The sequence below is a fragment of the Mustela lutreola genome, chromosome 9 (genome assembly GCF_030435805.1).
Source record: "Mustela lutreola isolate mMusLut2 chromosome 9, mMusLut2.pri, whole genome shotgun sequence".
Classification (NCBI taxonomy): domain Eukaryota; kingdom Metazoa; phylum Chordata; class Mammalia; order Carnivora; family Mustelidae; genus Mustela; species Mustela lutreola.
This window is the reverse complement of record NC_081298.1, coordinates 9,909,973-9,935,526: the sequence shown is the minus strand read 5'-3', so window position 1 is coordinate 9,935,526 and position 25,554 is coordinate 9,909,973. Positions and strand designations below refer to the sequence as shown.

At 51.8% G+C, this 25,554-nt stretch overlaps 1 protein-coding gene across 7 annotated transcripts in view; it reads right to left on the bottom strand.

Moving 5' to 3' along the window:
- The window catches only part of NFATC2 (nuclear factor of activated T cells 2), a 154,759-nt gene that overhangs the window by 115,350 nt on the left and 13,855 nt on the right, over positions 1–25,554 (bottom strand). For 4 of the 7 annotated variants that reach the window (XM_059132749.1, XM_059132750.1, XM_059132748.1 and 1 more), the window contains exons 1-2: positions 22,765–23,186; positions 3,134–4,151 (exon numbers count right to left, since the gene is read on the bottom strand). In XM_059132749.1, coding sequence (XP_058988732.1) covers positions 3,134–4,151; positions 22,765–22,894 — 1,148 coding nt within the window. In that variant the 5' untranslated portion in view covers positions 22,895–23,186. Of the gene's footprint in view, positions 1–3,133; positions 4,152–22,764; positions 23,187–25,554 lie in introns of those variants that run through there. The other 3 variants (XM_059132755.1, XM_059132752.1, XM_059132753.1) reach the window with 3 other exon arrangements.

Genomic DNA, 25,554 nt, shown 5'->3' with positions numbered 1-25,554 from the left:
TACCTCCCTAGGCCTTAGTTTCCTTGACTGAGAAATGGGGATACTGAGATCATATGAAGACCTTAGCGCAATATCTCCTCAATAAATAAATATTAGGTTATAATTATAATTAGGTTATAATTATGTTATAATTATGTTTCCTTATATACAGTGCATATTTCAAATAAATAGTTATCTCCCATAGACAATCTAATTAACTTATGGTTATGGTATTAGATATAGATAGATAGATAGATAGATGCCTTTACATCTGAAGTTGTAATGATATGCATTGTTTTATTTTCCTATAGAATCTTAAACCTACGCAGCCCACTCAATGGGCACTTGATATATGGTAAAAATGATGTCATTTAAGAACTGATTGAGGCCTTAACGATCTATCTGGACCATCCCTTCAGAGCCTCAGAGAACACAGAAATTTCCTTAAGATCACAAAGCAAGACATGCCAAGGTGGCAACTTACGTGTCTTGATTCTTGGTCCAGTGCTCCATGCATATCTCTACACTACCTCTTATCTTATTAATTTATTTAAAATAGGGCCAAGAAAATCTCTCACTTATAGAATGACTCTAGAGCATATCTGACATTTAATAGGTTCTCAGTGACTATTCAGTGGGTGGGTAGATGGCTGGATGGAGGGAAACATGAATGAATGAATGAGCAAACAGTTTTATTTCAAAGAAGCCCCGTATATTTAAAGTAGTTTCAGGGCCACGTGGGTGGCTCAGCTGGTTAAGCAACTGCCTTTGGCTCAGGTCATGATCCAGGAGGCCCAGGACTGAGCCCTGAGTCAGGCTCCCTGTTCCATGCGGAGTCTGCTTCCCCCTCGCACCTCCCTTATGCTCTCTCTCTCTCATACACTCTCTCTCAAATAAATAAAATCTTCCAAAAAAAAAGTCAAAGTAGCTTTAAAGTTGCAAATACATGGATTTGTGTCACTGTGTCCTGATTTTGCACACAGGGCACCAATCATTAATCCCATCAGCATCTTCTTTGCCACTAAGCCCTGAGCTGTTAAAAGTTGACATTATCATCCGGACTTAGTTCAGCATTTGCAGTGAAACCAATTCCATCCCTTCTCCATCACAGCAGTACCAAGGGGAGATGTGGGGGGGGGGGGTGGCGCCCCATAAACTCCATCAGTGCTGGAGCTCAACGTGAATATACAATCCAATTTAAACTTACATTCTCACTCTGCAAGCAGATCTCCAGCTCCTCTTTGTAACTAGCTGCCTCCTGATGTTACCTGCCTGAAGCACCCCCTTACCCTGAAGTCTGGTGTCCACCTTAATTTCAGAGGCAACATGCCTTCTGCTTCTGCCTGCAGCTAAGGTGCCAGGTGTGTCAAATACCTGTACTCTCATTATGTAGGCAAGTTATGCTTTTTTAAGTGTACAAATTGAAGTTCATAAAAGATCACTTCACCCCTGCATTATCTTTTGAAGTATCAAGGAAAAAAAATATCCAGGAGTAGAAGATCCAGTGGGATATCTCTAAGTATCAACTTCAAATTTTCCTTGGTTCCAGAATAAGTCTTTGATGACCATGATACAATCTTAAGAATTAGACCATCAGAGCCAATGTAAAATGCTGCATGTGAATTTCAGCCCTGCTCTGCATACCCTGAGACAAATACTATCAGGAGACCTTCCTGAACACCCTATCCTCTTGATCTTAGAGAAAATTCTTACAGCATTCAGAACCATTTGGATCCAGCCACAGAATGGAGATGGAAGGAGAAATGATAAAGTCCTTATAAACAGAAAAATGCAGCATGATCTGATTTTATATCAATGTTCTTCCCCAGTCTCAATCATTATATGAATCACATTCTGGAGATAATCTGTAGCAGAGAGAACAAAGAGTTGAGAACCCGAGGTTCTTCATTTTTCAATGCAGTCATTAACTAGCTGGGCAAGCCTCGGCGTGTCCACTCGCCTCACCAGAAAACGGCTGCCCCTTTCTCTGCACTCTTCCTTAGTGCAGGCTCCATGCCAAGGACTTGATATATATCCTCTCACCCAATCCTTGCAAAAAAAAACAAAAACCAAAAAAACCATGCTGATGGGAGACTATTATTATCCTCATCTCATAGGGAATGAGCTAAGGTTTAGTATGGTGCTCAGTGAGAAAGGGAGTTCCTGATTCATTAGCAATGCCTCCCCTGGGAACGGCATCGATAAGGTGCTCAATGAAAAAGAGGCTCTGCATGATTAGTGATGCCTGCTGTGGGCACAGCAAGGAGGGCAGCACCAGACATGCCCATGACCACACAGCCGGTGAGTGGCAGAACCAGGACTCAAATCCAGTCTGGACAGACCCTGAGGCTCTGGTGCCACCATCTATCTGCATCTCCTCCGTGTACCGCTATTTGAAACTCCTTGAGGATTATGGCTCCCACTTTCTTTTTGTAGGAGGTCCAGAGCGCTGACTGCAGTCCTGGGGCACAGAGCCGGTACCCACAAACAGCAAGGCCTCTTATAAGAGGACAATAAATTCCACACATGAAGACTGGCTCTGTGCTTCCCAGAATGTCAGCTCTCTGAAGACAGAAATTTCTGCCCATTTTTTTTTTTTTTTAAGATTTTATTTATTTGACAGAGATTACAAGTAGGCAGAGAGGCAGGCAGAGAGAGAGAAGGAGGAAGCAGGCTCCCTGCCAAGCAGAGAGCCCAACGCGGGGCTCGATCCCAGGACCCTAGGATCACGACCTGAGCCGAAGGCAGAGGCTTTAACCCACTGAGCCACCCAGGTGCCCCTCTGCCCATTTTTTTCACCGCGGGCTTCTCAACCCCCATAACGGTGGCTGCCTGGCCCAGAGCAGGTATCTGAAAAACACCCGTTTGGGGAATACACGAGCCAGCCAGGTGCCCTCTGAGCCATGGCAGGCATCCCTGTGCCCACCGCCTGGTGAGTTAGGTGCCTATACCTCCCTGGGTACCCAAAGGTCTCTCTTCCAGATGAGGAAACCACAGCTCAGAGAATTGAACTTCCTTGCCAAGATCCCACAGGCAGTAAGCGCAGAGCCAGGACCTGAACCCTGTCTAGAGGCCTCTAAACCACATGCCCCCGACCCAGAAAAAGCCCCCCGGAAGTAACCCGCGGACCAGACCGTCTCCCGAGCCGGCTCACCTGCAGATGGGAATGGCAGGCACCAGCTGCTTGGGCCAGGTGGGCGGCACCAGCAAGATGGACTCGGGGGCCGCGCTCCTCCCCTCCTCCTGCTCGCAGGGCCCCAGGAACTCCACGGCCGGGTAGATGTGGCGGGGCAGGCCGGCCTTGGGCGGGGCGGCGGCGGACACCGGCGAAGGGTCGGGGCTCGTCTTCCACATCTTGGGGGGGATGCCACAAGGCGAGTCCGCGGCGAGGCTGTTCAGGGCATCCATGAGGACGGCAGAGCCAGCCGTGGGGGGGTACCCAGCGGGGGCGCCGTCGTCCCGGGGCTGCGGCGAGGGGCTCCGGGAGCGCTGGGGTGAGGCTCCGGGCAGCGGGGCAACCAAGGCCCCGGCACACGAATGCCTCCGCTTGGCACCAGGCGACGAGGAGCGGGAGGCCGGACGGGGCACGGGCGAGTGGCGGCCCAGGCAGCTGTCCTCAGCGAGGCTGGTTCGAGGTGACATTATTGGCGAGGTTCTGGGGGAATAATGAGCAGGGATGTGTTGAAACTGCGGACACAGGTCGTCGGGCCCGCCGTTATTGGGCGAGACGCAGGGCGAGGTGTAGGGGGAGAAGGTGTCGGAAATGAAGCTCGCAGAGGAGCCGCTGCTAGCGGGGCTCAAGCAAAGCGGCTCGCGGTAGCCCTCGAAGCCGGGCACGGGCAGGGTGAACCGCGGGCTGGCGGCCACGCCGGCCAGGGGCGGTTGCTCCCCCAGCAGGCCAGTGTCTCTGCCGCGGAGGGGGCCCCCTGCCTGCATCAGTTCGTGAGATGGAGTGATCTCGATCCGAGGGCTCAGGCCCGAGGCCCCCGCTGGCTTGGCCGCCGGGCTCAGAAAGTTCTGCGGCCCTACCCTATCCGGCTCTCCGAATCCGCCGGGGGGTTCGCCAGGGAGACTGGGGAGGGGGCTGTATGGCTTGAGGCCATAGTCCAGGACTTCATCGGGGTATGCGAGTCTGGAGGGTGGGCTGGCGACCTTATGTGCATTCGGTTCTTCTGGAAAGAGAAGGGGGGAGGGGGGTCTTTTTAAGCCTCTAAAACAGAATTCCCGTGCAGATAAATCGCAGGCTGGGTTTCGTCTCCTGCTTTTTTGTTTTTGTTCGTTCTAATCCCCGCCACACCAAACCCCAAGCTGGAGCTTCCTCCCCTCAGCGGAGGAAAGGGAGGCCATTTCATCCCAGGTTCCTTGAAGAGGAAGGCAAGGTTTTGGCGCAGGTGCACAGAGCACAGCTCGTCTGAGTCCTGCAGGATGCCCTGGGCCCGTGGTCTCCGAACGTGTGGTTCCGTGGAACCCCTGGCAGAGATGCACCGTATTTCACAACTCAGGTCACATCGTATGTACTGGAGACTGAAACGAAAGCTTCGCGAAACAATACTTACCCTGCTACATACAGTGCACTCTTATCTTTCCTCTCAGATGGGGTTATTTGGTTTAAATGCTGGTCGTAACTCATTCAACAGACTTCTGGCCCACCAGTGGGTCACAAACCACGGTTTAGAAGCCACACACCTAGGCTTATCTCGTCATTCTGCATGTGTGACACAGCCATGGGATGGAGGGGGAGACCACACAGCTCTGGAGTCCGAGGGGCTCTGGGTTCAAATCCCAGCCCTTCATGCTCCAGTGTACCTACTGGCTTAGTTTAGAATGAGGGCTTCTGCATCATGTCTCAACTTGTGCCATTTTATAGATGGGGAAGCTGGGGCCCAGGGAGGGGAAGAGATTCACCCAAATTTGCAGGATGAGAAATCCCACAGACTAGCCCCTTGCCCTCAAAAGGCAGAGCCATGACTCTAGAGTCTCCCAAGCTATTAAAAATAGTCCAGAAGGATCTCATTTTTCTCTAGTAGCAGCGTTCTGCTGCCACTGCGAAAGGACCCACATCTGAGAGCAGACCGAGTGAAGGAAGGCGCTGTTCCTCCCGGCCACCCTGACCCGCATCAAGCTCCCCCACTCAGCAGAGGCCCATCCACCCTCCCTGCCAGGGCTTGGGTCAGCCGGACTCCTCTCTCTCACATGCCTTCTGTCCAATCCATAGCGAATCCTGATGGCTCTCCTGTCAAAACATAAGCCACAGGCACACCCATCTCCCTCTCCACAATGCTCCAGCCCTAAGCTGCCAGCCATCCTCTCTCACCTGGACTCTAGGCACCTCCTCCCTGGGCTCCCCACTCTACCTTCGCCCCTCCAGTCTGTTCACCCCGCAGCAGCCTCTTGAAACGCCCCCAGGCATTTCAAAGCTTCCCCCGATGTAATCTGAAATCCTTAACACACTTGTCCCTGAGCCGGGGCCCACCCGGCCACTCGTACCTCACCCTGACTCACCAACAGCCCCGCTAACCCCTTCGCTGTTCTTTAAGTAGCTCCCACCTTAAAGCTCTCGAGTGCTGTTCATTCTGCTGGAAACTCTACCCGCCGAGATCTTCTCATGGCTGCTTCCCTTAACTTCTTCCTGTATCTATTCACTCTCCACTCTTTACCCCTGCCATCTTTCCTCTGCTAACCCGTTAACCAGCTCACACCATGTCAGGTATGATCTGTAAAGGGACTCTCACGCCCATAGATATGGGGCAGGCAAGCGGCAGCTCCTGGGCCAGATCCGGCCCACAGACTGTGTTTCTAAATAAAGTTTTATTGGAATGCACCCATGTACCTATCTGTTTACATATGGTCTATGGCTTGGATTTGCACTACAACAGTAGAGTTGATCATTACGACAGATACTCTATGGCCCACAAAACCTAAAATATCAGTTATCTGGCCCTTTACGGAAGCTGGCAACCAGCACACAAGACTATGTAGGCTACACCAGACTTGGAGCCATTATCTGCTGAGGTTCGGCACTGTGCCAGGCACCTAGCACAGGCTGTCCATAAACATTTGCTGAGTGACTGGGCAAACAGCAGAAGAAGCATGCCCAAGGTCCATCAAGCCTGAAATGGGGTCTCTTCCTAAAGTTACCCTTGCCTTGGGGAGCCAAGGTGCCTGCGCAGGTGATCCTCAACCTCCTGGTGCCCTTTTTGGACCATCCTGGACTAAATGCTGCCTGGTCTAGCTGTGCTGATCTCAAGGGGTCCAGATGGTGTCCCCACCCCTGGGGAGAGCCCAGAAATGGCTTCCCACAGCTCTTAGGGTAAAGATAAACAACCTCAACTAGGCCAGCCTGGCCAAGCCCTGCCTGCTACCTCTGGCCTCAACTTGCTCTGCTCTCCCACTTCTCTCTCAGGACTCCAACCAAACTGGCTGTCTTTCTGTTCTTATAAAGCACCTACCACCTTTCTGCCTCAGGACCTTTGCACTTGCTGTTCCCTTTGCCACAACAGCTGTTCCCTCTGCCACAACAGGTCCTCCCTGCCACCACCACCACACCCAGGCCCCTTCTCTACATAGCTAAAGCTACTCATTCCTTCCAGCTGAAATGCCATGTGCTGGGGAAGGCTCCCTGGTCTCCATGGCTAGGTCAGAGCCCACTCATGCTTCTCTGTTCTGCTCCATACACTTCCCCAAATCCCAATTAAATAATTCTGAAGTTAGCTGTTTATTGCCTGCCTCTCTCCCAGCCTCCAGCTTCACCCCTACCAACAGCAAATTCTATGAGGACTCTTTTACCACCTAATGTATTCCTAGCACTGGGACAGGACCCATATGTGTTGGTTGGCTGAATGAATTTTTTTTTATTTAATTTTACTTATTTATTTGAGAGAGGGACAGAGTGACAGAGCATTAGAAGGGAGGTTAGAGAGAGAAGCAGACTCCCCATGGAGCTGGGAATCTAATGTGGGACTTGATCCCAGGACTCCAGGATCATGACCTGAGCTGAAGGCAGTCGCCCAACCCACTGAGCCACCCGGATGCCCCTGGCTGAATGAATTTTTTAAACGTGAGTTCACGAAAGTCTATATGAAATATTTAAACTGCTACTCAAAGATGCTAATATCCAAATCAAAAGGAAGAAAGATATAACCTCCAGAGAGTAATTTGGTAATAATCTATCAAAATTCCAACATACATATCTTTAGAACCAAACGATCTTGCCTTAGAAATTTATCCTGCAGCTAAACCCTCTTATGTGCAAAATGAAGTATGCATAGATTAGTTAATAGTGGCCTGTTTGGGGGACACCTGGATGGCTCAGTCAGTTAAGCGTCTGCCTCTGGCTCAGGTGGTAATCTCAGGGACCTGGGATCAAGCCCCGCATCAGGCTCCCTGCTCAGAGGCGAGTCTGAGTTCTCCCTCTTCCTTTACCTCTTCTCCTGCTCATGCTTGCTCCCTCACTCTCTCTCAAATAAAATCTTAAAAAAAAAAAATACTGCCCTGTTTGTATTCCAGAAAGACTGGAAACATCCTAAGGTCCGTCAGTTGGGGGTGGGTTGAATTCTTGTTTATTCACACAATGGGATACAGCACTGCTAGAAAAGGGTTGGAAAAGTTCTTTCTGCATTGATCTGGAATGACCACAAGATACAGTCAAAGGAGAAAAGCAAGGTACATACAGATACAGCACACACAGCATAAAAACAGAGGCTAAAAGAATGTGTGCACAGGGACACACACACAGACACACACAGCTGCTGCCTACACAGGCTGCCTCTAGAAGCTACAGGTAACAGTGACTTCCTCCGGGGAGGGGAACTAAGTAATCGGGCCCCAGAGGCATGGCAGAAAGGAGACTGATTTCTGTATGACCTTGAGAAAAGAAATACAATTCCCCAAAGAAACATGTTTTTATTTTATTTTAAAGGTGGCAGGGCACAGAGGTGACATGACAGGATATACAGGATAAACAGAAGCAGGAAATGGAGATCTAGTCCTACCGTGCCACTAACTAGCTTTGTGACCTTGGAAAAGTCCCTCACCGGCTCTATGTCTCAACCTTCCCATTCATAGGACAGCACTAGACTAGATCGGTTTCCTTGGTTACTTCCAGCTGTGAAATCTTTTGGTTTTTGTAGCTGCGGTGTGTAGGGTCTTGAGTTCTTACCAAGAGGCAGTGGATCACAACTTGTATCAATGTGTGCATGCACACACACACGCACATGCACACGCACACACGCACACCTTCCCGGCAGGTTAACAGAGGGCAGATTTTTAGTCTAGCGAGAGATCAACATCAAATCCATGTCCGACAACATTCTGATAATCCACTACCCTGTGAACCAGCCCAACAAACCACAAAAAGTCTCTTAGCAAAAATTCCGGCCTTATCAGATGAACGGCATCGTGTCTCATCAGGAACACCCCCTCAGGCCTGACGTGAGCAGTCGCTGAAACTCAGCCACGAAAACACACAGCACTCACACTCGCTGGCAGCCACACAAAACAGAAAGGACCGTTTGCTCAGCAAAAGCATCCAGAGCATTTACGCTGGTTTTAATTAATCCAAGCAGCAGAGGTTTTTCCGTTCCCGTTTTCCTCTCGAGATTCTGCAAGTTTCACACCAAGCAGGGAATGTGAAGGTAATTTATCATCGTTCCGTTCTCGGCCCTCTGGGTGCCTGATGGTCAATATCCCGGGCTCATCGTGAACACCCTTGTGTGAGCAGCTAGGATTCTCAGCTCACCCTCCTTGCACAGTAATTCTGCCCCCCTCACAGCCAGCCCCTCAGGGTCACGGCCATGCCCACAGAGCCACGGGGCAACGTGAGTTTCATCCTAGAACCACTGGATTTTCAGGAGGGTTCCCAAAAACCTCACTCTTTTTACCATTTGCATGATCTTTGTGATACCCCTATACCACTGGTTAATATTATTTAATATTTCTATATTTAAATTCACTCACATAGTACTTTAATTTTTTTTTTAAAGGAAAATTTATACCACTACCACAAATGGAAAATCTGCGTCACCTCCATAAATAGAAGGTAGGGTTCAAAACACAATAAAAATAAAAGTTACTAAATTCAAGGTTCAAGACACTGTGGCTGGCCAAAGGCTCTACCGGGAGGCCCACCCGTTTTCTGGCCCTGAATGCTCTCTTTTTATGGAGGTAGAACTTACATATACAGATTTTGACTATGGAGAGTTTGATGAGTTTTGCCAAATGTTATACACCCTTGTAACCACAACCACAATAAAGATGTAGAATATTTCCACAACCCCAGTAAGCCTGCCTTTTCGGAGGCTGGAGCTGGGGGGAAGGGAATGGTAAGTGCTAGAAAGAAAGGTGTTAAAGACACAGCCGCATCTAACTGAGACCCTACCTTGGGCTCATTCAAAGCAAAGTAGCACTGCAAAAAAAAAAAAAAAATGGCACCAGTTACATGCAACGTACTCCTCAGTGGGCCACATAAAATCGCATCTGCCATGGGAGATGCCCAACCCTTATGTAAGGCAGCAGTACCCAGGGAGAGGAAGAAGGTAGAAGCCATGACAGGGGACTCAGTGGCTGCTGTTCTATGTCCTCTGTGCCTCCATGTCTTTGTACCTGCTGTTCCCCTTGCCAGGAGCCCCCTTTCAAACCTCTTATCCTCACTTCTAGCCAGACATTATTTGTTGATCAAGATTACACTTGGGCCACCTCCTCCTAAAGGCCCTCCTTGATTCCCTAGTCTGGATTAGACTAGATCCTACAGAACCTACAGAATCCTGTCATGAAGTCTATCAATTACAGCTTACTTGTCTGTCGCCCTACTAGCCTGAACTTTCTGAAGGCAGATAGGGGTCATAAATCATTAATAATAATAAACCTCGAAATACCTCATTAATAATAATCATAAACCTCAAAAGCAGCTGGAGAACTTACATGCCAGGCATGCAGTGAATTATTCCATGCTCACAACCACCTACGAGGTGGGCTCTGTGTACCCCCATTACAGATAAGGAAACAGACACAATAAGGTGAATGGACTTGCCTGAGGTCCCACCGCCTGAACCCCGGCAGGCCAAGAGCACCATCAAACACCAGGCCAGGGAGTCTCAACCTTGGAACCAGCAGCATTCAGGGCGAGATAATACTCTTATTTCAGGCTATGGGGTGTTAACAGCACCTCCGAATTCTAATCATTCAATGTCAGTAATAGCCCCACCTTTCTCCTGTCCTAAAAATGTCCCCAGACATTGCCAAATGTCTCCCGCCAGGCAGAACACCCCACACCAGCTGAGAACACCCGTTCTATGCTGCACAGCCCTGGGGCCACACTCAGGGCCTGCACACAGCAGAGGTCCCAAAACGGATGGAAGCATTCATCCGGGCCCTCCAACCCAAAATGCTTCAGCAAGGGGCCGTCTGCCCACTGTCAGCCCCAGCAGGTGCATTATTTCTGCAGCAGACATTGGAAGTCCCAATTCTCAGCACTCTCCCCTTTCTCGGCTTTCCGGGGGGCTCCCCCCAGTATCCGGGCCCTGTGCATGTGTAGGGAGGCCTCTGACCACTGTCAAGGAGACTGCAGGATGAGATCGCCAGGGAGACCACCCCTGGCCCCACGTCAGCAAGGTGCCCCCACTGAGATCCACGTCTCACCTAGCACAGAGTTAGGGGACCCCGGCACCACTGCCCTATCCTTCGGCTGTGTGCCCAGAGGAACCCTTAGTCCTCACAGTGATGAGGTCAGTGACAATGCACCAAGTCCACATGGAGCTTGAAACACACAGAATAAGCACCGAAGGAATGAGATCTATCAGCGTGGTGCTGTCGGTGGTGGTGGTGGTGGCGTTATTACTGTCACTGGCAGAGAGCTTTTGTAAATGCAAGCTTCACCATTTCTGGGCTCCCGCTGCTTTATTTCCCGACTCGCCAGCATGACACACACTAGCCCCCGTGCCTCCAAATGCATTAGAAGAAAGAAGGGTGGGGAGCCCAGCTGGCTCAGTCAGTGGAGCATGTGACTCTTGATCTCGGGGTCTTAAGTTTGAGCACCACCTTGGCATAGGGCCTACTTAAAAGAAAAAAGGAAGAACGGTTTATAAAAATAAGTTGGGGGCACCCCGGTGGCTCAGTCAGTTGGGTGTCCGCCTTCAGCTCAGGTCCAGAGTTTCGGGATCAGGCCCCATGTTGGGGGCCTCCTGCTCAGCAGGGGTTCTGCTTCTCCCTCTGCCCCTCACCTTGCCCATGCTCGCTCGCTCGCTCTCATGTAAATAAATAAAATCTTAAAAAAATAAAAAATAAAAATAAGATGGATTAATCAGTACTTTGGGAAAACTTTTTCAGCTAGCCTTCAAAAAATATGGGGAGTATGTCAAGAAGGCCTCCAATACCCCTTCCATTTTATGCTTTTACTCTTTCCCCTCGGTCATCTGGGAGCTGATCAACTAAATCTGACTAAAGTGTGAGTGACTCGGTAAGCTACTCGCCATTATAAAAACGGATGATAGCTAACATGTCTATACCACTTACTTTATACCAAGAACCACTGAGTACATAGTAAAGGCTTGTCTCTTAAGAACCCTGTGAAGCAGGTGATAGTTTCCACATTTTACCACTGGGGAAAATGAGGCTCAGAGAGGGTGACTAATTTTCCTGAGGTCACACAGCTTCTAAGGGGTTGTCTGGCTCCTCCGCCCTCACCTCCTAACCGTCATTCTAGCTTGCTATTCACGAAAGGGACTATGTCTTGGACGGTGACCCCTTAACCCCAAGCTTGGGATTATGAGGTACCTCAAAAGTTAGATCTGCTCTGGGAGCTCCATCAGAAGGCAACCGACAGCTAAGGACATAGATTCCTTTCTTCTGAAATATTCACAGTCCCTCCATTTGCCCCGGAATTGAGTCAACAATTTATTTTAAAATCCCACTGAGGCCACACGGTGGTCTCTGCCAGCGCCTCTCCTCCTGGAGCCTCTCGCAGGCCTGTTGCTCACCCCCGGGGACACACGGCCAAGTCTGAGGCGGCCTTTCGGTGCCAACCCACCAGCCAACAGATCGCTCCTGAAAAAAAGGAACAGCAAGAGAACATCTTCTCTGCCTAGAGCTTTGGGGGGGTGAGGGGGAGGGGGTGGAATTTTCAGGAAGCAGAATAGAATGACCGAAATAGAAACCCCGGTAGGGAACCACCGCAGGGCTGTCCTTGGGGGGAGGGGAGGGCACCAGGAGAACCAGTGCCTTCTGGCCTGAAGGACCTGGAGGCAGGAGCCAGGTCATAGCCCAGAAGCCAGACGCCCCTCGGCCTGGCAGCAAGGCCCTGGGGCTGCGGGCCGTTCCCTGTCTGAGGTGGTGGACCCACCGCCTGATGAGCTCACGCCCCAAGGTGGTGCGAGTCCCAGGCCTGGGGTCTGAGTCATCACAGTCTGTTGCCACGACAGCACCGAGGATGCCACAGCCTGGCCCCACAGAGTGCGGCCGGAGGAGAGGGGAGAAGCCCCCGTGCGTTGGGGGCTGAGAGGGGTCACCCAAGGAGCGCCTGGTGGGCCGCACCACCCAGAGCAAAGCCCTTCCTCGCGAAGCTACCTCAAGCTTTGCCCCCCAGTACTGAGTTCAGTGCTCAGTGAACTTTCCCCAAAGCCCGGTCCCCCCAGGTCCCTGCGGCCCCCACCGTGCGCACCCACAGAACAGCCGTTGGGTTCCCCATCTGTGAGGTGTGTGTGTGTGTGTGTGTGTGTGTGTGTGATGACGGGGAATCTGGCTGTCACACTCGTCCCTCGGAGATGACATACCCAGACGCAGGGCATGAAAGGTGAGAAATTCCATCCAGATAAGTCAGGTCCAGAAATTCCAGAACGGGAAGCAAGGCAGTTTACCATCCTGTCTCGCCCATGTGGAACCGCTGGAAAAAGCCACCTTGAACGCTCTGCTCTTTGCTGACCGTGTCCCAGCGAAGACAGCTGTCTGCCTTCACCAGACAGGACAGAAAAGAAGGCCCGGTCCCGCTTCCCAGGCAGCCTGCCATGAGGCCGGGCGCCCGGGACACGAGACCCAGGACGGTTTGCAAGCCATCGGCCTCACAGACGGGCTCCTGGCACGGCTGTGTGCGAAGTCACACGCACCCGCCGGCGGACACACACTCCTTTCGGAGAGGGATGGAGAAGCGGACAGAATCCGCAGCCCACCAGGCCTGGAGGTCAGCTTTTGGATGGAGGCGGCAGGGCCCAGGCGGCGGGCAGACAGCAGGCGTCATCTCCACCCTCGCACTGGGGTGGGAAGACCCACCTCTTGCGGTGCAGTCATTCCAAGGGCCCCTCCTGTTTCAAGAAGTTCGAGACCGTCCTCTGTCTACCTCGCGCCGGCTGCCTCTGTCTCCGCAGCTCATACGCCCCCCGCACCGGGAGGCGGGTGTCATCAAGTCCTTCGTGTTACAGAGAGAGAAACGGAGGCTTAAGGGTGCAGAGATTCACCCAAAATCCCAAAACAATCAGGGCCAGAGCTGGTGTTCAAACTGAGACGTCCCGTGCGCAGTAAAATACACAAATGTGAGATGTACCTCTCGTGCCTTCTTACATAGGCATGTACCCGGTCACCCACCATTCAAGATAGAGACAATTTTCTCCATCCCGCCCGAGGGTCTTCTTGTGCCCCCCACCCCCAACCCGCCCCAGCCAGGCACACTCACCCGGCCTGACTTCTCGCACCACAGACCGGGTTTGCCTGTTCTCGAACGTCACATCTCCAGCATGGACAGATTGTGTCTTTCGTCCAACATTCTAACATTCATCCGTCTGGTGTGCGGCCACATTTTATTTTATTTTATTTTATTTTTATTTATTTTTTTTTTTTTATCACCTTGTCGTACCTCCCCATAGGATGAACCCGTCATTTATCTGTCCGGTCACCAGACGACATGGCCCCTCTTTCTAAGGACAGCCGTGCGAGACCAAAAGGAACTGAGCAAGGCCCATTTCCAACAGGAGAGACCGTCCCTCTACACGGGCCATGTGGTGCGTGACAGAGAACACAGCTCCGACAGCTTCCTCACCAAAAGGAGAAGGAAAGGTCTGGTCAGAACTAACAGAAATAGACTCCAGATAATCCTCCCTCAGAAACAGCGCTGGCCACGGCTAACCCAGCTCTCCGTCACAGGCCTGCGCGAGGGGACTCGGGTGGGCACCCACTTTCCAGCCAGCTCAGCGAAGACCCCTCGGCCTCATGCCAGCCCCTCAAAGCTGCCCCCCTTCAGTCCCACAACCCCTGGCACAGCTGTGAAAAGCTCACTGCTCCCCCCATTTTTTTTTTAGCCAACTTGAACTCCAAGTGGAAACTTCCCCCTTGAGAACAGTGGGGGCCCCTGAACTCCTGGCCAGGGGCAGAGATTTAAAATTAATACCAGATTGATGGACAGGTTCTTTATTTACACTTCTCCCCCTCCCCAGGGGCAGTTTTCATTGTGGTGACCTGCTCCCAGGGGCGGGCACGCTTAATCAGTGGCCCTGCCAACCCCGGTCATTAATGGCATTCCTCCTTTGTCCCCGGCAACAGAGGTGACGTCACCCTCTGGGGATCGCAGACCACGGCCCACCTTCTCAGCAGCGTGCAGGTGAGCAGCCCCTCCCTGCCTGTAGTCTTTACGGCCACGGTTACAGGCACCGCAGACCACGTGTTTCCCCTCCTCATTTAACACTGCCCCCCTCCTGCAGGCGTGCCCAAGCAGGTTTGTTTTGATAAGGGCCTTTATGAATCCCGAGCTTTGCAGGCGGCTTTCTTCCCTTCAGAAAGCTCACCCAGGCATGGCTCAATTAAAATTCACATGGGAAGGGCTGGCTTCTAGAAATGCATCTTAACGAAAATAGGTCCAGTGGAGAAAATGTGCTTTTCCTCCAAAGCCCAGATTAGGAGGCAAGGAGGGTCCCAAAGGCCACCTCAGGAAAAGTCATCTCTCTGCTTGGCCTGCCTTTGGGTATATATCCCCTCCCCCATAATGGAAGCTGTTGAGGGGGAAGCAATAAAAATCCAAGCCATGGAGCTTTTCATCTAAATGCCAGTTTATAAGAAATGTAAAGGACAGAGGAACATGTTCAAAGACACCCCAGGAACGCCACCAGCCAAATCCAGCCCATGATGAACAGTGCAGGAAAACTGGCCTGGTTTCTTCGGCAAAGAAACAGCAAGAAAGCAGACCAATGGGGACCTTTCTAGAAGGAGACACAGTGGTTCCATCCACCAAATACAATATGAAGCTCCGTTTGGCTCTTGATCCTGACTAACTGTAAAAAAGATCCTTGTGAGGCAAGCGGGGAATTTGCAACTAGACATTCGAAATTAAGTCATTATGGTTCTGTTTTCAGTTCAATAACGGCATTTGGTTTTTCTCGAGTCCTTATCTTGGAGAGCTACAGACTACTCCGGTTATTAACGAAAACAGTGTATCATCTGGAATTTGATTTAAAGTAACTGGGGGCAGGAGTGTCGAGAGTAAGTGAGGGGTAATTAGAGCTAGGCGGTGGGAATGTGAAGTTCTATCAATTCTCTACGTCTCCATATTTTGGGTAAAGTTCACTGCAAAAATTCAGGAAAAAGTCAAAGGCAGTCGTTCTTGCTTTGGGGGTGGGGGGCCGTACTGGGCTCTGCTCCAGGTAAGGAAGCGCGCAGCCCCTGACCCATCCCGGGAAGAGCCCCAGGGTCGAGTCTCGCCTTCTTCCCTGAGCTCAGTTTGAACAGTCAGCAGAAAAAACAAACCTCACACCAGCCTGGGGAAGCCAAGTTTGGCTGGAGCTCTGCGGAGCCTGTGGCCGTTTCCTGTGCTGGGGAGGAAGGAGGAGGAAGTCCCTCCATGGGGGGAAGCCACAAGGCTTCCATCCCACTGCACTTTCCAGGGCTGCTCCTTCCTGGCCCTGGTTCAAGGGTCCCATGGGGCCAGGGCAGGACACCTGGGGAAACCCTGCCTCCCCAGGAAAGGCAGCCACAGGGGAATCTCCGAGCCCCGGAGTCTGGCCAGCTGAGAAAGGTTTTGCAGCCGGCCCCGTTCTGGGGCTGAGGCAGGAGCCTCAGTATTTCAGTCAGTACGGAAGGTGCGTTAAGGTAGAGAGCACTTGGGGCACCTGGGTAGCTCAGTGGGTTAAAGCCTCTGCCTTCGGCTTAGGCCATGATCCCAGAGTCCTGGGATGGAGCCCCGCATCGGGCTCTCTGCTCGGCAGGGAGCCTGCCTCCTCCCTCTCTCTCAGCCTCTCTGCCTACTTGTGATCTCTGCCTCAAATAAATAAATTAAAAAAAAAAAAAGAAAGGTAGAAAGCACCCACCCCAGCCCGGCAGCCAGATGCTCCTCCCCAAGGACCAGTATCTTCTTTATTCTGGGCAGGTCTTCTCTTAAAGCTCAGAATTCATCCAAGGCAGGAAGTCAGGAGACCTGGAAGCTCTCCCAGAGCCCACAGCCACGGCCACCCAATCTCTGCTCGCACTGCATCCCGGTAACCTCACATCTGCCCCAGCAGGTGAGCACTGCTATCACCATCCCCATGGCACAGGCAAGAAAACACAAGCCCAGAGAAGCAAAATCTCATGTCCCTAGGCATACCACTAATAATTTTCCTCCATCCATTTAGCAATAACTTAGTATGTGCTTGCTAATGCCGGGGACTTTTGCTTGGCTAAGGTCATGTAGGTAGGAGGCATCCAAATCAGAATTTCAAACCAGAGCTCTCTGACTTGAGACCTGGTGCTCCGACCCACTAAGCCAATGACCTCTGGGGCTGGGGGAACACGTGGGCCAGGAGGCATGCACATCAATCCCCTGGGAAGCAGAAAAAAATATAAAAATGGCAAAACTCCCATTGATTCCCTGTCCTTTATCATTGCTACTTTTGCTGTAGGAATATAATCCCCTGAGGACAGCAGAAAATCTGAAGTTCATGATTCCGTAAATATCCAATATAAGGGGTACAGTCAGCCCAGGCTCCAGTACCTGGGACGCCCCCAAAGCTGAGTTGTAGTACTGACATCAGGGACTCAGGACCCCAGCTGCCTGGGCTCGAGACCCGCCCTGCCATCTACCACCGCATGACTCCGCAAAGGTAACGCACCCGCAAAGGGTCTGACTTCCCTGGCTCCAAATGCGGCTAAACGATTCTAACGCACAGCCAGGACTGAGAACCACCGGCCACAACACTGCGTTTTTCAAATATATTCAGCCCGCGCCCCTCCACCTTACAGGATTAGGACACCTCGGGAACCAACCCAAATTGGCTCTAAGGTTTTAAGGGCCTCCCTCCCAGTCGCCTCCAGAACAAAGGACCTTGAATTTGGAAGCGCGCATGACGTGTTCGGTAGTGACGAATGCTTAGGGCAACTTTCTCCCCACTTCCTTCGCCTCCTGGACAAGGCAGCGGCTCAACCCTAGCCCTCATTTCACCCTCCCGGCTGCACCTGGAGACGCTGTTTGTACAAAGCAGGCTTAACAAGGCCCGTCCTTAACTCCACACACAGACAGCAATGTCTCTGAATGTCACATGTGTTTAGCGAACCTGCTTGCTTAGGGTAGAACTCTATTTTTAGCAAGCACCGAAAAAAACCCATGATACTCTATCCCAGCACCTCCTTGGTCCCTATTTGTTTACCAGGCTGTGTCCTACACTGGCCTGGGGGCCAGGCAAGGGGAGGACCACATCTAATTGTCTCTACACACCGCCCCCCTCCACCTCCGGAGGCTGGCACCAAACCAGCACTTAGCGAGTGTTTGCTGAAAGAATGAAGTTTTAATTGTCCCCGGAATGGGTTGAGAGCAGGTGTTCCTGAGTGGGAGTGCAGGTGACAAGAGGGGATGGGCTCCAGTGGGGTCTGTGAGTCCACCTGAAAACGGTATGAAAGGCACGGGGAGGGCAGAGGGGAAGTGGAGGGGGGCGTGCACGGGTTATGCACACGCGCCGCATGTACGTGCCTGATAGGTGTGTACACGTGCTCCTACAGTGTGTGTGCATGTGGGATCTGTGGCTTTCATTAGCTTTGCAAAGGGCCTGAGACCCAAACGTTTTAAGGACCACCAGGATTGACTCTGTAAGACCAGGAGGTCTGAAAGGTCAAGGTTGGCGCCATGTGCATTAGCTTATCAGGGGGAACACACCAGACCCACTGAGGCCTACCAGCAGGGATCACTCCCAGTGGGTCAGTCCCTAACACAGTCCAGAGGGGATGGGGCACTTCCGGAGGTGATAGGGACTCCCAGGGCCAGCCATCTCTCCCAGTGTTTTAGACATTAGGAGAAGTACTAATTCATTTCATTCGATTCTTGAGCACACACAAAGGAATAAAACTTCTAATCTGTCCCCTGACAGCCAGCACACCTCTCTTCCCTCCACGATGAGGCTAGGAGCACTGGTCGAGACTCCCCCAGCTCTGTCCTCATTCTTTCTGTTACTTTTTTCAGCTGAGGCAGACAGCTAAGTATGGTAATGGTCATACTTTGCATGCCTCTAAGCAAATAAATTTGAAAACCTAGATAAATAAAATGGATAATTTCTTAGAAAGGTATGGCTTACCAAAATTGACTCCAGTAGACACAGAAAGTGCAAAGCAGACCAATCCCCATAGACAACAGAGAACGGAAGAGAAATAGCAACCAGAGAACAACCCCATAAAAAGGCACCAGGTCCGGATGGCTTCACAGGGGAATTCTATCACACCTTTAGAAACGGGATACACACATTGTTCCTGAGCATGGAAAAGGAAAGAAATCCGAACCTAGTAACATACCAAAAAGGACCTAACAGATTAATATCACTCATGAATACTGCCAAGAGGAACCTTAAATATTATCAGACACCAGCCCACCACCATAAGTGACCAAGTGGGGTTTAAACCAGGAATTGGGGACGCCTGAGTGGCTCAGTTGGTTGGACGACTGCCTTCGGCTCAGGTCATGATCCTGGAGTCCCGGGATCGAGTCCCGCATCGGACTCCCAGCTCCATGGGGAGTCTGCTTCTCTCTCTGACCTTCTCCTCGTTCATGCTCTCTCTCACTGTCTCTCTCTCAAGTAAATAAATAAAATCTTTAAAAAATAAAAATAAAAATAAAAATAAACCAGGAATTGTTCAATATTTGGAAATCGATTAGTGTAAGTCGGCATGCGAATAGATCTAAGAAGAATAAAATCATTTTTCCATAGACCCAAGACATCTATGACATAATTCAACTCTCATTCCTAAGCAAAACCCTCAAGAAAATAGTGACGGGTAGGTACTTCCTTGACATAATAAAATCCGTACACTTCAGTCCTAAAGTAGACACCTAAGGTATTCCTGCCCAGATCAGAAACAAGGCAAGGGTGCCTACCATTCCCACTACTATGTAGCAGATGGCTGAAGGTATTACTAGTGAAGGGCAGTAGACAAGAGAAAATGAGAGAAGCATAATTAGAGGCTCTAGCTCGGTGAGGGCAGGGCCTGGGTCTTACTCCCTATTAGCTCCAGGAGCTAACATAATAGATGCTCGACAAATAGCCAGATGAGTAAATGAGTAATGGCTCACATTAACTGAGCACCTCTATTAAAAGCCAAGGGTTTAATAAAATGCTAGTAACAAATCACACTCTGTATTGACTTAAATAGGTCAGGGGCATCTGAGTGGCTCAGTCAGCTGAGTGTCTGACTCCTGATTTCGGCTCAAATCATGATCTCAGGGTCATGAGATCAAGCCCCATGTCGGGCTCCGCGCTGGGCATGGAGCCTGCTGGAGATTCTCTCCCTCCCTCTGCACCTCCCACTTCCTCCCTCCCTCTCTCTCTCTCTAAAATAAATAAATAAATCTTAAGTAAATAAATGGGTCAAGCCATTCAAGGCAAACAACCCACTAAGATAAATACTATTATTTCAGCCATTTGATAGATAAGCAAACCAAGGTCCCAAGAGGTTAAATGACTCACCCAAGATCACTCTGTCGGTAAATGTTTTAAACTCCAGTCTTGCCAGAGCCCCAGGCCCCTTACAAGCTGCTTTGCATCTTGCAAAATGAACCTGCACACAGTGGACACACACATGAACAACCAAGTTCATGTTTCAGCTCTGCCATTTACCAGGCCTGCTCTCTTGGGAAAATTCCTTCACCTTTCCACTCCTCACCCTCTCCTCTTAAATAAGGGCGACAATAGAGCCCGCCTGCTAGGGTCGGAGGGTCACTGCACGAGCTAATACGCATCTGTTATGATGTTCCAGTTCCATAAAATGAGCATCTGACTTCCCCCAAATTCCTAAGCCCCATCACCAAGTTCTGACCATCACCAACAGACGGACCTCCACTGGACCTCTCCTTCCTTGACTCTTGCCAAGCTCAGGCACAGAGCTGAGAGTAGCCGTCACACGCATCACTCATGTACTGTCACCTGGGACAAAGCCCAACAGCAAGCTAAAGGCTAGTGTCAGTCCTTGGGGAGTTCCACCATTCACAAGCAGAGAGGTGACCCCATTAACATCTGGGTAAGCCAGAGCCAGTCCCACATCTGGAAGAGCTCGCTCTGCCTCCCAAGGCTCACAACAGCCCTTCTCTTCCTCAGCCATGATGCCGCCTACTTTCCAGCAAGGAAACTTCATCTTCAGATTCCAGAGCAAAGCCCCCACCAGGCAGGAACTCCTTTCCAAAGAGCACCGTTTGGAAAGGAGGGCCTTTACAATAGAGAAGCCCGACAAAGACTACTTTGGCCAAGCTGGTCAAGGTCAGCATCAGTGGTGATCAATCAAGTTGATAACAGGTACCCTTGATAGGATGTGATGGACACAGTCCCTTCAGCTGTGTGGCCTTTGTCCTCCAAACACACAGCCCTAGTCTTTCCATGAGGGAGACACCAGAAAGACCCTAACTGAGGCACTCTCTACAGTTGACCTAACCAGCGCTCCTCCGAAATGTCACACTCATAACAAGCAGGACAGCATGGACTCTAGCTCATTATAATGCATCGGTATTGGTTCATGAATGGGAACAAATGTCATGTAAATAAAATGGGGACTTGGGTGCTCGGGGTACAGCTCGGGGTACAGCAACTCCCTCTGTTTTCTTTAACACTGTTCTCTGACTCTCAAACTGTTCCAAAAAATAGTTTGCAGTTTGTTTGGGGTTTTTTGTTTTTGGGTTTTTTTTGTTTTGTTTTAATGGTTCCAGGGTTTTTCACTGTGGCCATTTAGATACCCATCTGGTGGCCACCAAGCACCACTTGCCAAGAAAAACTATAAAAAGCACCTCCCATCAGATCTGGCTTGGAAACTATTTCCCCGGAAAACTCCCCTGTGCAAAAAAAGGGGGGGGGGAAGTTAGCTGATTGTGAATCTGGGAGGGGTGTGAGTATTAGTTCCCTGCAAAACATGACTTTAATCTTAACAAACAAAGACCACAGATGTTAAAGGAACCTTAAAGGGATCCTTTGCAGATTCTTAATTGTATCTTTTCAAAGCAAAGGATGGCCTCCAGATTGCAACTCGAGAAGACTGGTCTCTTTTGCTAACTAATTATTTCCATCTCCAGCCAAAATACAGAATAATTTACTAATTGCCATCTTGACTTGGCATCCAAGCCAAAGCAAGCCCCTCACCTAACGTGGCCAGGGAAGATCAGGAGAGAAGGAAAGGTAAAACCTCTCATTCACCTGCCTGACATAGCATCTCTGGGAGGCACTGAGCCCCCAGATACCCGTGAAAAGGACTCCTACACAAAGCAGCCCGCGCAACCCCTTCCTGCACTCCGGATGCGGCCAAGCCCGAATGCATCTGGAAGTTACCAACAGGCCTGCCCCTGAGGCTTCAGCAAGCACTAGCTGGGCTGGGCTGTTAAAATCAGGAAGCCTGGTTGGGGTTGGGTTATTTTTTTATGTGTGTGTGTGTGTGTGTGTTGTGTTTTCTTTTCTTTTTTGCTGTTTTTTCCAAGACAACCTGCTAACCAGAAAAATACAGTGAGGTTGGGCATACGACCTCCTCCTTCCGACAAATGCTCCTGCTAGACCACGTGAAGTGATGGCCCAGCCTGGGGAAGTCCCCAGCCACATCGGGGACCTACGAGCGGAGACTGACAGGTCGCTGAGGCAAGAATAGGCTTCTTCCTCCTGAGTCCACATGCCAGCCTTCCCCCTCAAACCCTACATCCACAACAGCGATGGGAGGTGGCTAGGGGATCACCAGTAACAAAGCTCAGACTGATCCATTCCTGCTCATTCACAAAGGCAGCCGCGGAACTCAGGGAGGAGATGGGCGGGCTCCCTCACCCTGAAGCCAAACCACCCTCCAGCATCAGGTTTAGACAAACTCTTCAGGAGTTTCAACACCGAGTCCCTGACAAAGTCAGCCACCTGGCTGTCCGGGAGAGGAGGGTCCGCGTCCCAGGCCCCGGGAGTTGGGCTCAGCAGCACCTCTTTGGGCACGTCCCCTCCCTACTGACTCCATTCTTTGGCCTCCTCGACTCCTTCCTCCAGAGGCAAATCAACCACTTCCTTTCCCCTCCGAAGACCCTGCAGCAGGCCAGAGCCAGCTGAGGCCTCTGCCACCTCCAGCTTTGCTGCCGGCGACCCTCCCGGAGAAGCCACCAAGTAGCTGGAGACTGACGCCCTACTGGGCAAGAGTGAGCCTACCGCCCCCTAAGGGTGGCAACAGTCCCAGACGCCTCATGCCCTCCCTCTCACCTGGGGAGACGCACTCTCCCTCCTTCCCTCCAGGCGCCCCCCCCCCGCGCCCCGGAAAGTGTGACATGGGGACCAAAGCGGGGCCCCGTGCCCACTCCGCAGGCCCAAGCCCCCGCCCGCGCTCGGGGGGGCCAGGCCGGGGGGAGCCTCCACCGACCTTCGATAGGATTCAAATACTCATAGTCGAAGAGGATGGAGAAGTCGAACTCGTCTTGGGGGCTGCCCCCGGGCTCGTGGCCCGGGGCGTCCCCGCCGTCGGGGTCGGGCTGCTGCTCCGGGGCGTCCATGGCGCGCAAAGCCGCGGGAGGGTGGTGGCGGGGCGGGGGGCGAGCGCGGGCTCGGCCCTCTCCTGGGCCCCTCGCCGTGGGGGGCCGGGGGCGGCGGGTAGCGGGAAAGGGGCAGGAAGCGGCGCGGAGAGGTGGCGGGGTCCCTGTCCTCGAGGGGACGCACGCGGGCCCGGGGATGGCGCGCTGGCGCAGCGGGTCCTGGACGCGCCCGGCGAGCTGAGCGGTGGCGGCGGCGGCGCGAGCTTCCTGCTCCGGGAGGCACCTGTTGCAGCCCGCGGAGGGGGAGGCGGGGACAGGGCGGCCGGGCCGGCGGGGGCGGGGCCGCCAGCCGGGCCCCAGGGGAGGGAGCGCGGGAGGGGGAGGCGGGCGGGCCGGCGCCCGGGAGGAAGAAGGCCGCCCGCCGGCCGGGGCCGCACCACCCGGGCCCCGCGCCGAGCAACAGGCCGGGACCACCGCCGGGCACTCCCGGGCGGCCGCGCTGCGACCTGCCGCCTCCCACCGTCCCTCCCCGCGGGGAGGCAGCGGCCCCGCCGGACCGGGGACCTAGACGGGAAAGCGCCTGCCACTTGTAGTTGTGCCCTAAGTGATCAGCTGATCCATTCTTTTCCTTCCTTTCTTCTCGCAGGCGCGGGGGGGGGGGGGGGGCATCCATTCCCTTCCGCTGCAGACTGCGCCTCCAGGGGTGGTCTCTGGGTGCCCACAGCTGTGGCATGACTTTCACCTACCGTTCAGTCACCTGTAGATCCCTGAATGCAGTTTTTTAGGACCCGGAAAAGTATCCCAGATACTCTGAGAGCGAAGCTCCGCCCTGACACCTGTACCTCTTAGACCCCCCTGTCAGATGTCTGGTGCCAGGGACCCAGCCTGAATCAGGTACTGACGCCCTGAGAAGCTCAGGTCAGGGGTAGGGGCAGACATGAAGGTGATACACCAGAGAAGAAAGATCATCTTGAACCGTGCTGGGAGGAATCACCAGGAGTATGAAGTAAGGGTTGGCACCTGGAGAGGCTTTCTTCTCTTGGATGGTGGGGGGGGGGGGGGGGCGGTTCTGGCAGTGGAACCAAAGGGAAGAAAAGCCGGAAGGGGCTCTGTGTGCCCTCCAAGCAAGGAGGGCAGTGCAGATGGAGAGGTTGGCTGGTAACAAGTACGTCTGGACACGTTAAAAACACAGCTTCCCAGGCTCTCACTGGAGTGTCCCACTCTGTAAGTCCGGAGTAGAGGCTCAGGAATGTGTATTTTGAAAGAAGCACCCAAGGTGAATGTTAAGAACAAGTACATTTGAGGCACACTGACTGCATAAGAACCCAGTACCACCTACCCCCCCCCCAATAAAACACTCCCAAGGGTCTCTGACCAAGTAGGCTGAAGTCAGAAAATAGACTCACAGAGGCAGACAAGGAGATGAGAACAGTGGTCTTCAACCCTAACAGCATGTCAGAAATCCCCTGGAACACTTTTTAAATGCCTGTGTCTAGGCTTCAGACCAACCCCCAGGGAACCAGAACATCCAAAGGTTGTTTGTTTTGTTTTCTAATGACCTCAGATGCATCTAAACTGTAGCCAGTGTTGAGACTCCCAGAAGATATGGTGGGAGAGGCTCTAGGATTCCCAGAGAACCACACCTTGACTTCACGTGGGGAATGACTCAAATCCTTCCCCACAGGCAAGGAAGGATGGGGAATGTGTATCCTTCACAAGGAGCCCTCTCTGCTCCATTAAGGGATTTGTGCCAAGCCAGGCATCATCATTCATTCCACAAATATTTGCTGAGCCCATGAAGTACCCTACATTGCGACCACTTTTGGAGATCCAGCCATCAACAGGACAGCATCTCTACCCTCACCATGCTCATATCCTGGGAGCAAAGAGACACAGCAATGAATAGGGTTTTCTAGATTGCACTTAGACTAGTGGTTCTTAACCCCAGTCATGCATTTGAATCACCTGGAGAGCTGTTTAAAAATTCAATGGCCCAGCCCCACCAGAGACCAGTTATAATCAGAATGTTTGAACGTGGGGCCTGGACCTCAGGGTTTTGTAAAACCTCCCCAGATGCTTCCAGTGTGTGGCCAGGGATGAGAAACACTGGTTTAGACTCTCACTTCCTTTCAAGAGACCCAGGCCTGGCCTCAGGACTCACCAACTTTCAGAGACCTAGGAAGTACTTTCTGGTTGTCCGAGCAGAAAATGATCCTCTTCTTTAATTCCTAATTATAATCACAGTGACACTGGGTGTAGCCAATAAACATCTTAGAGAGGCTGATAAATGTAGATGGAGGAGGAGGGAGTGATGACCCAGACTGGGACACTTAGACCCAAGTATCTAGAAGGAGATCAGTGCTCTTGGATCCTTATGATAGCACCCAAAGACCAAATCCTGAAATGTAGTCAGAGATAAACAAAGGAACAAGCCTGTCCTTATGGTGTAGAAAAAAAGAAGGGCTGGTGTCACCCTCTCACGTCCTTTGTCATCACCCACCCATAATGATTAAACCCCTCTAATCTAGTGAACATCTGTTGATTTGCCTACCTGGAATCATTCCCTGCTTCTGATAATAGCATCCCAGAGTGTTCCTTTGGGAAACTACTCTTGAGCTAATTTTGGCAAAACTATCAACCCAATTGTCCCCCCCACCCCCACACCTGGCAAAGAACTGAAT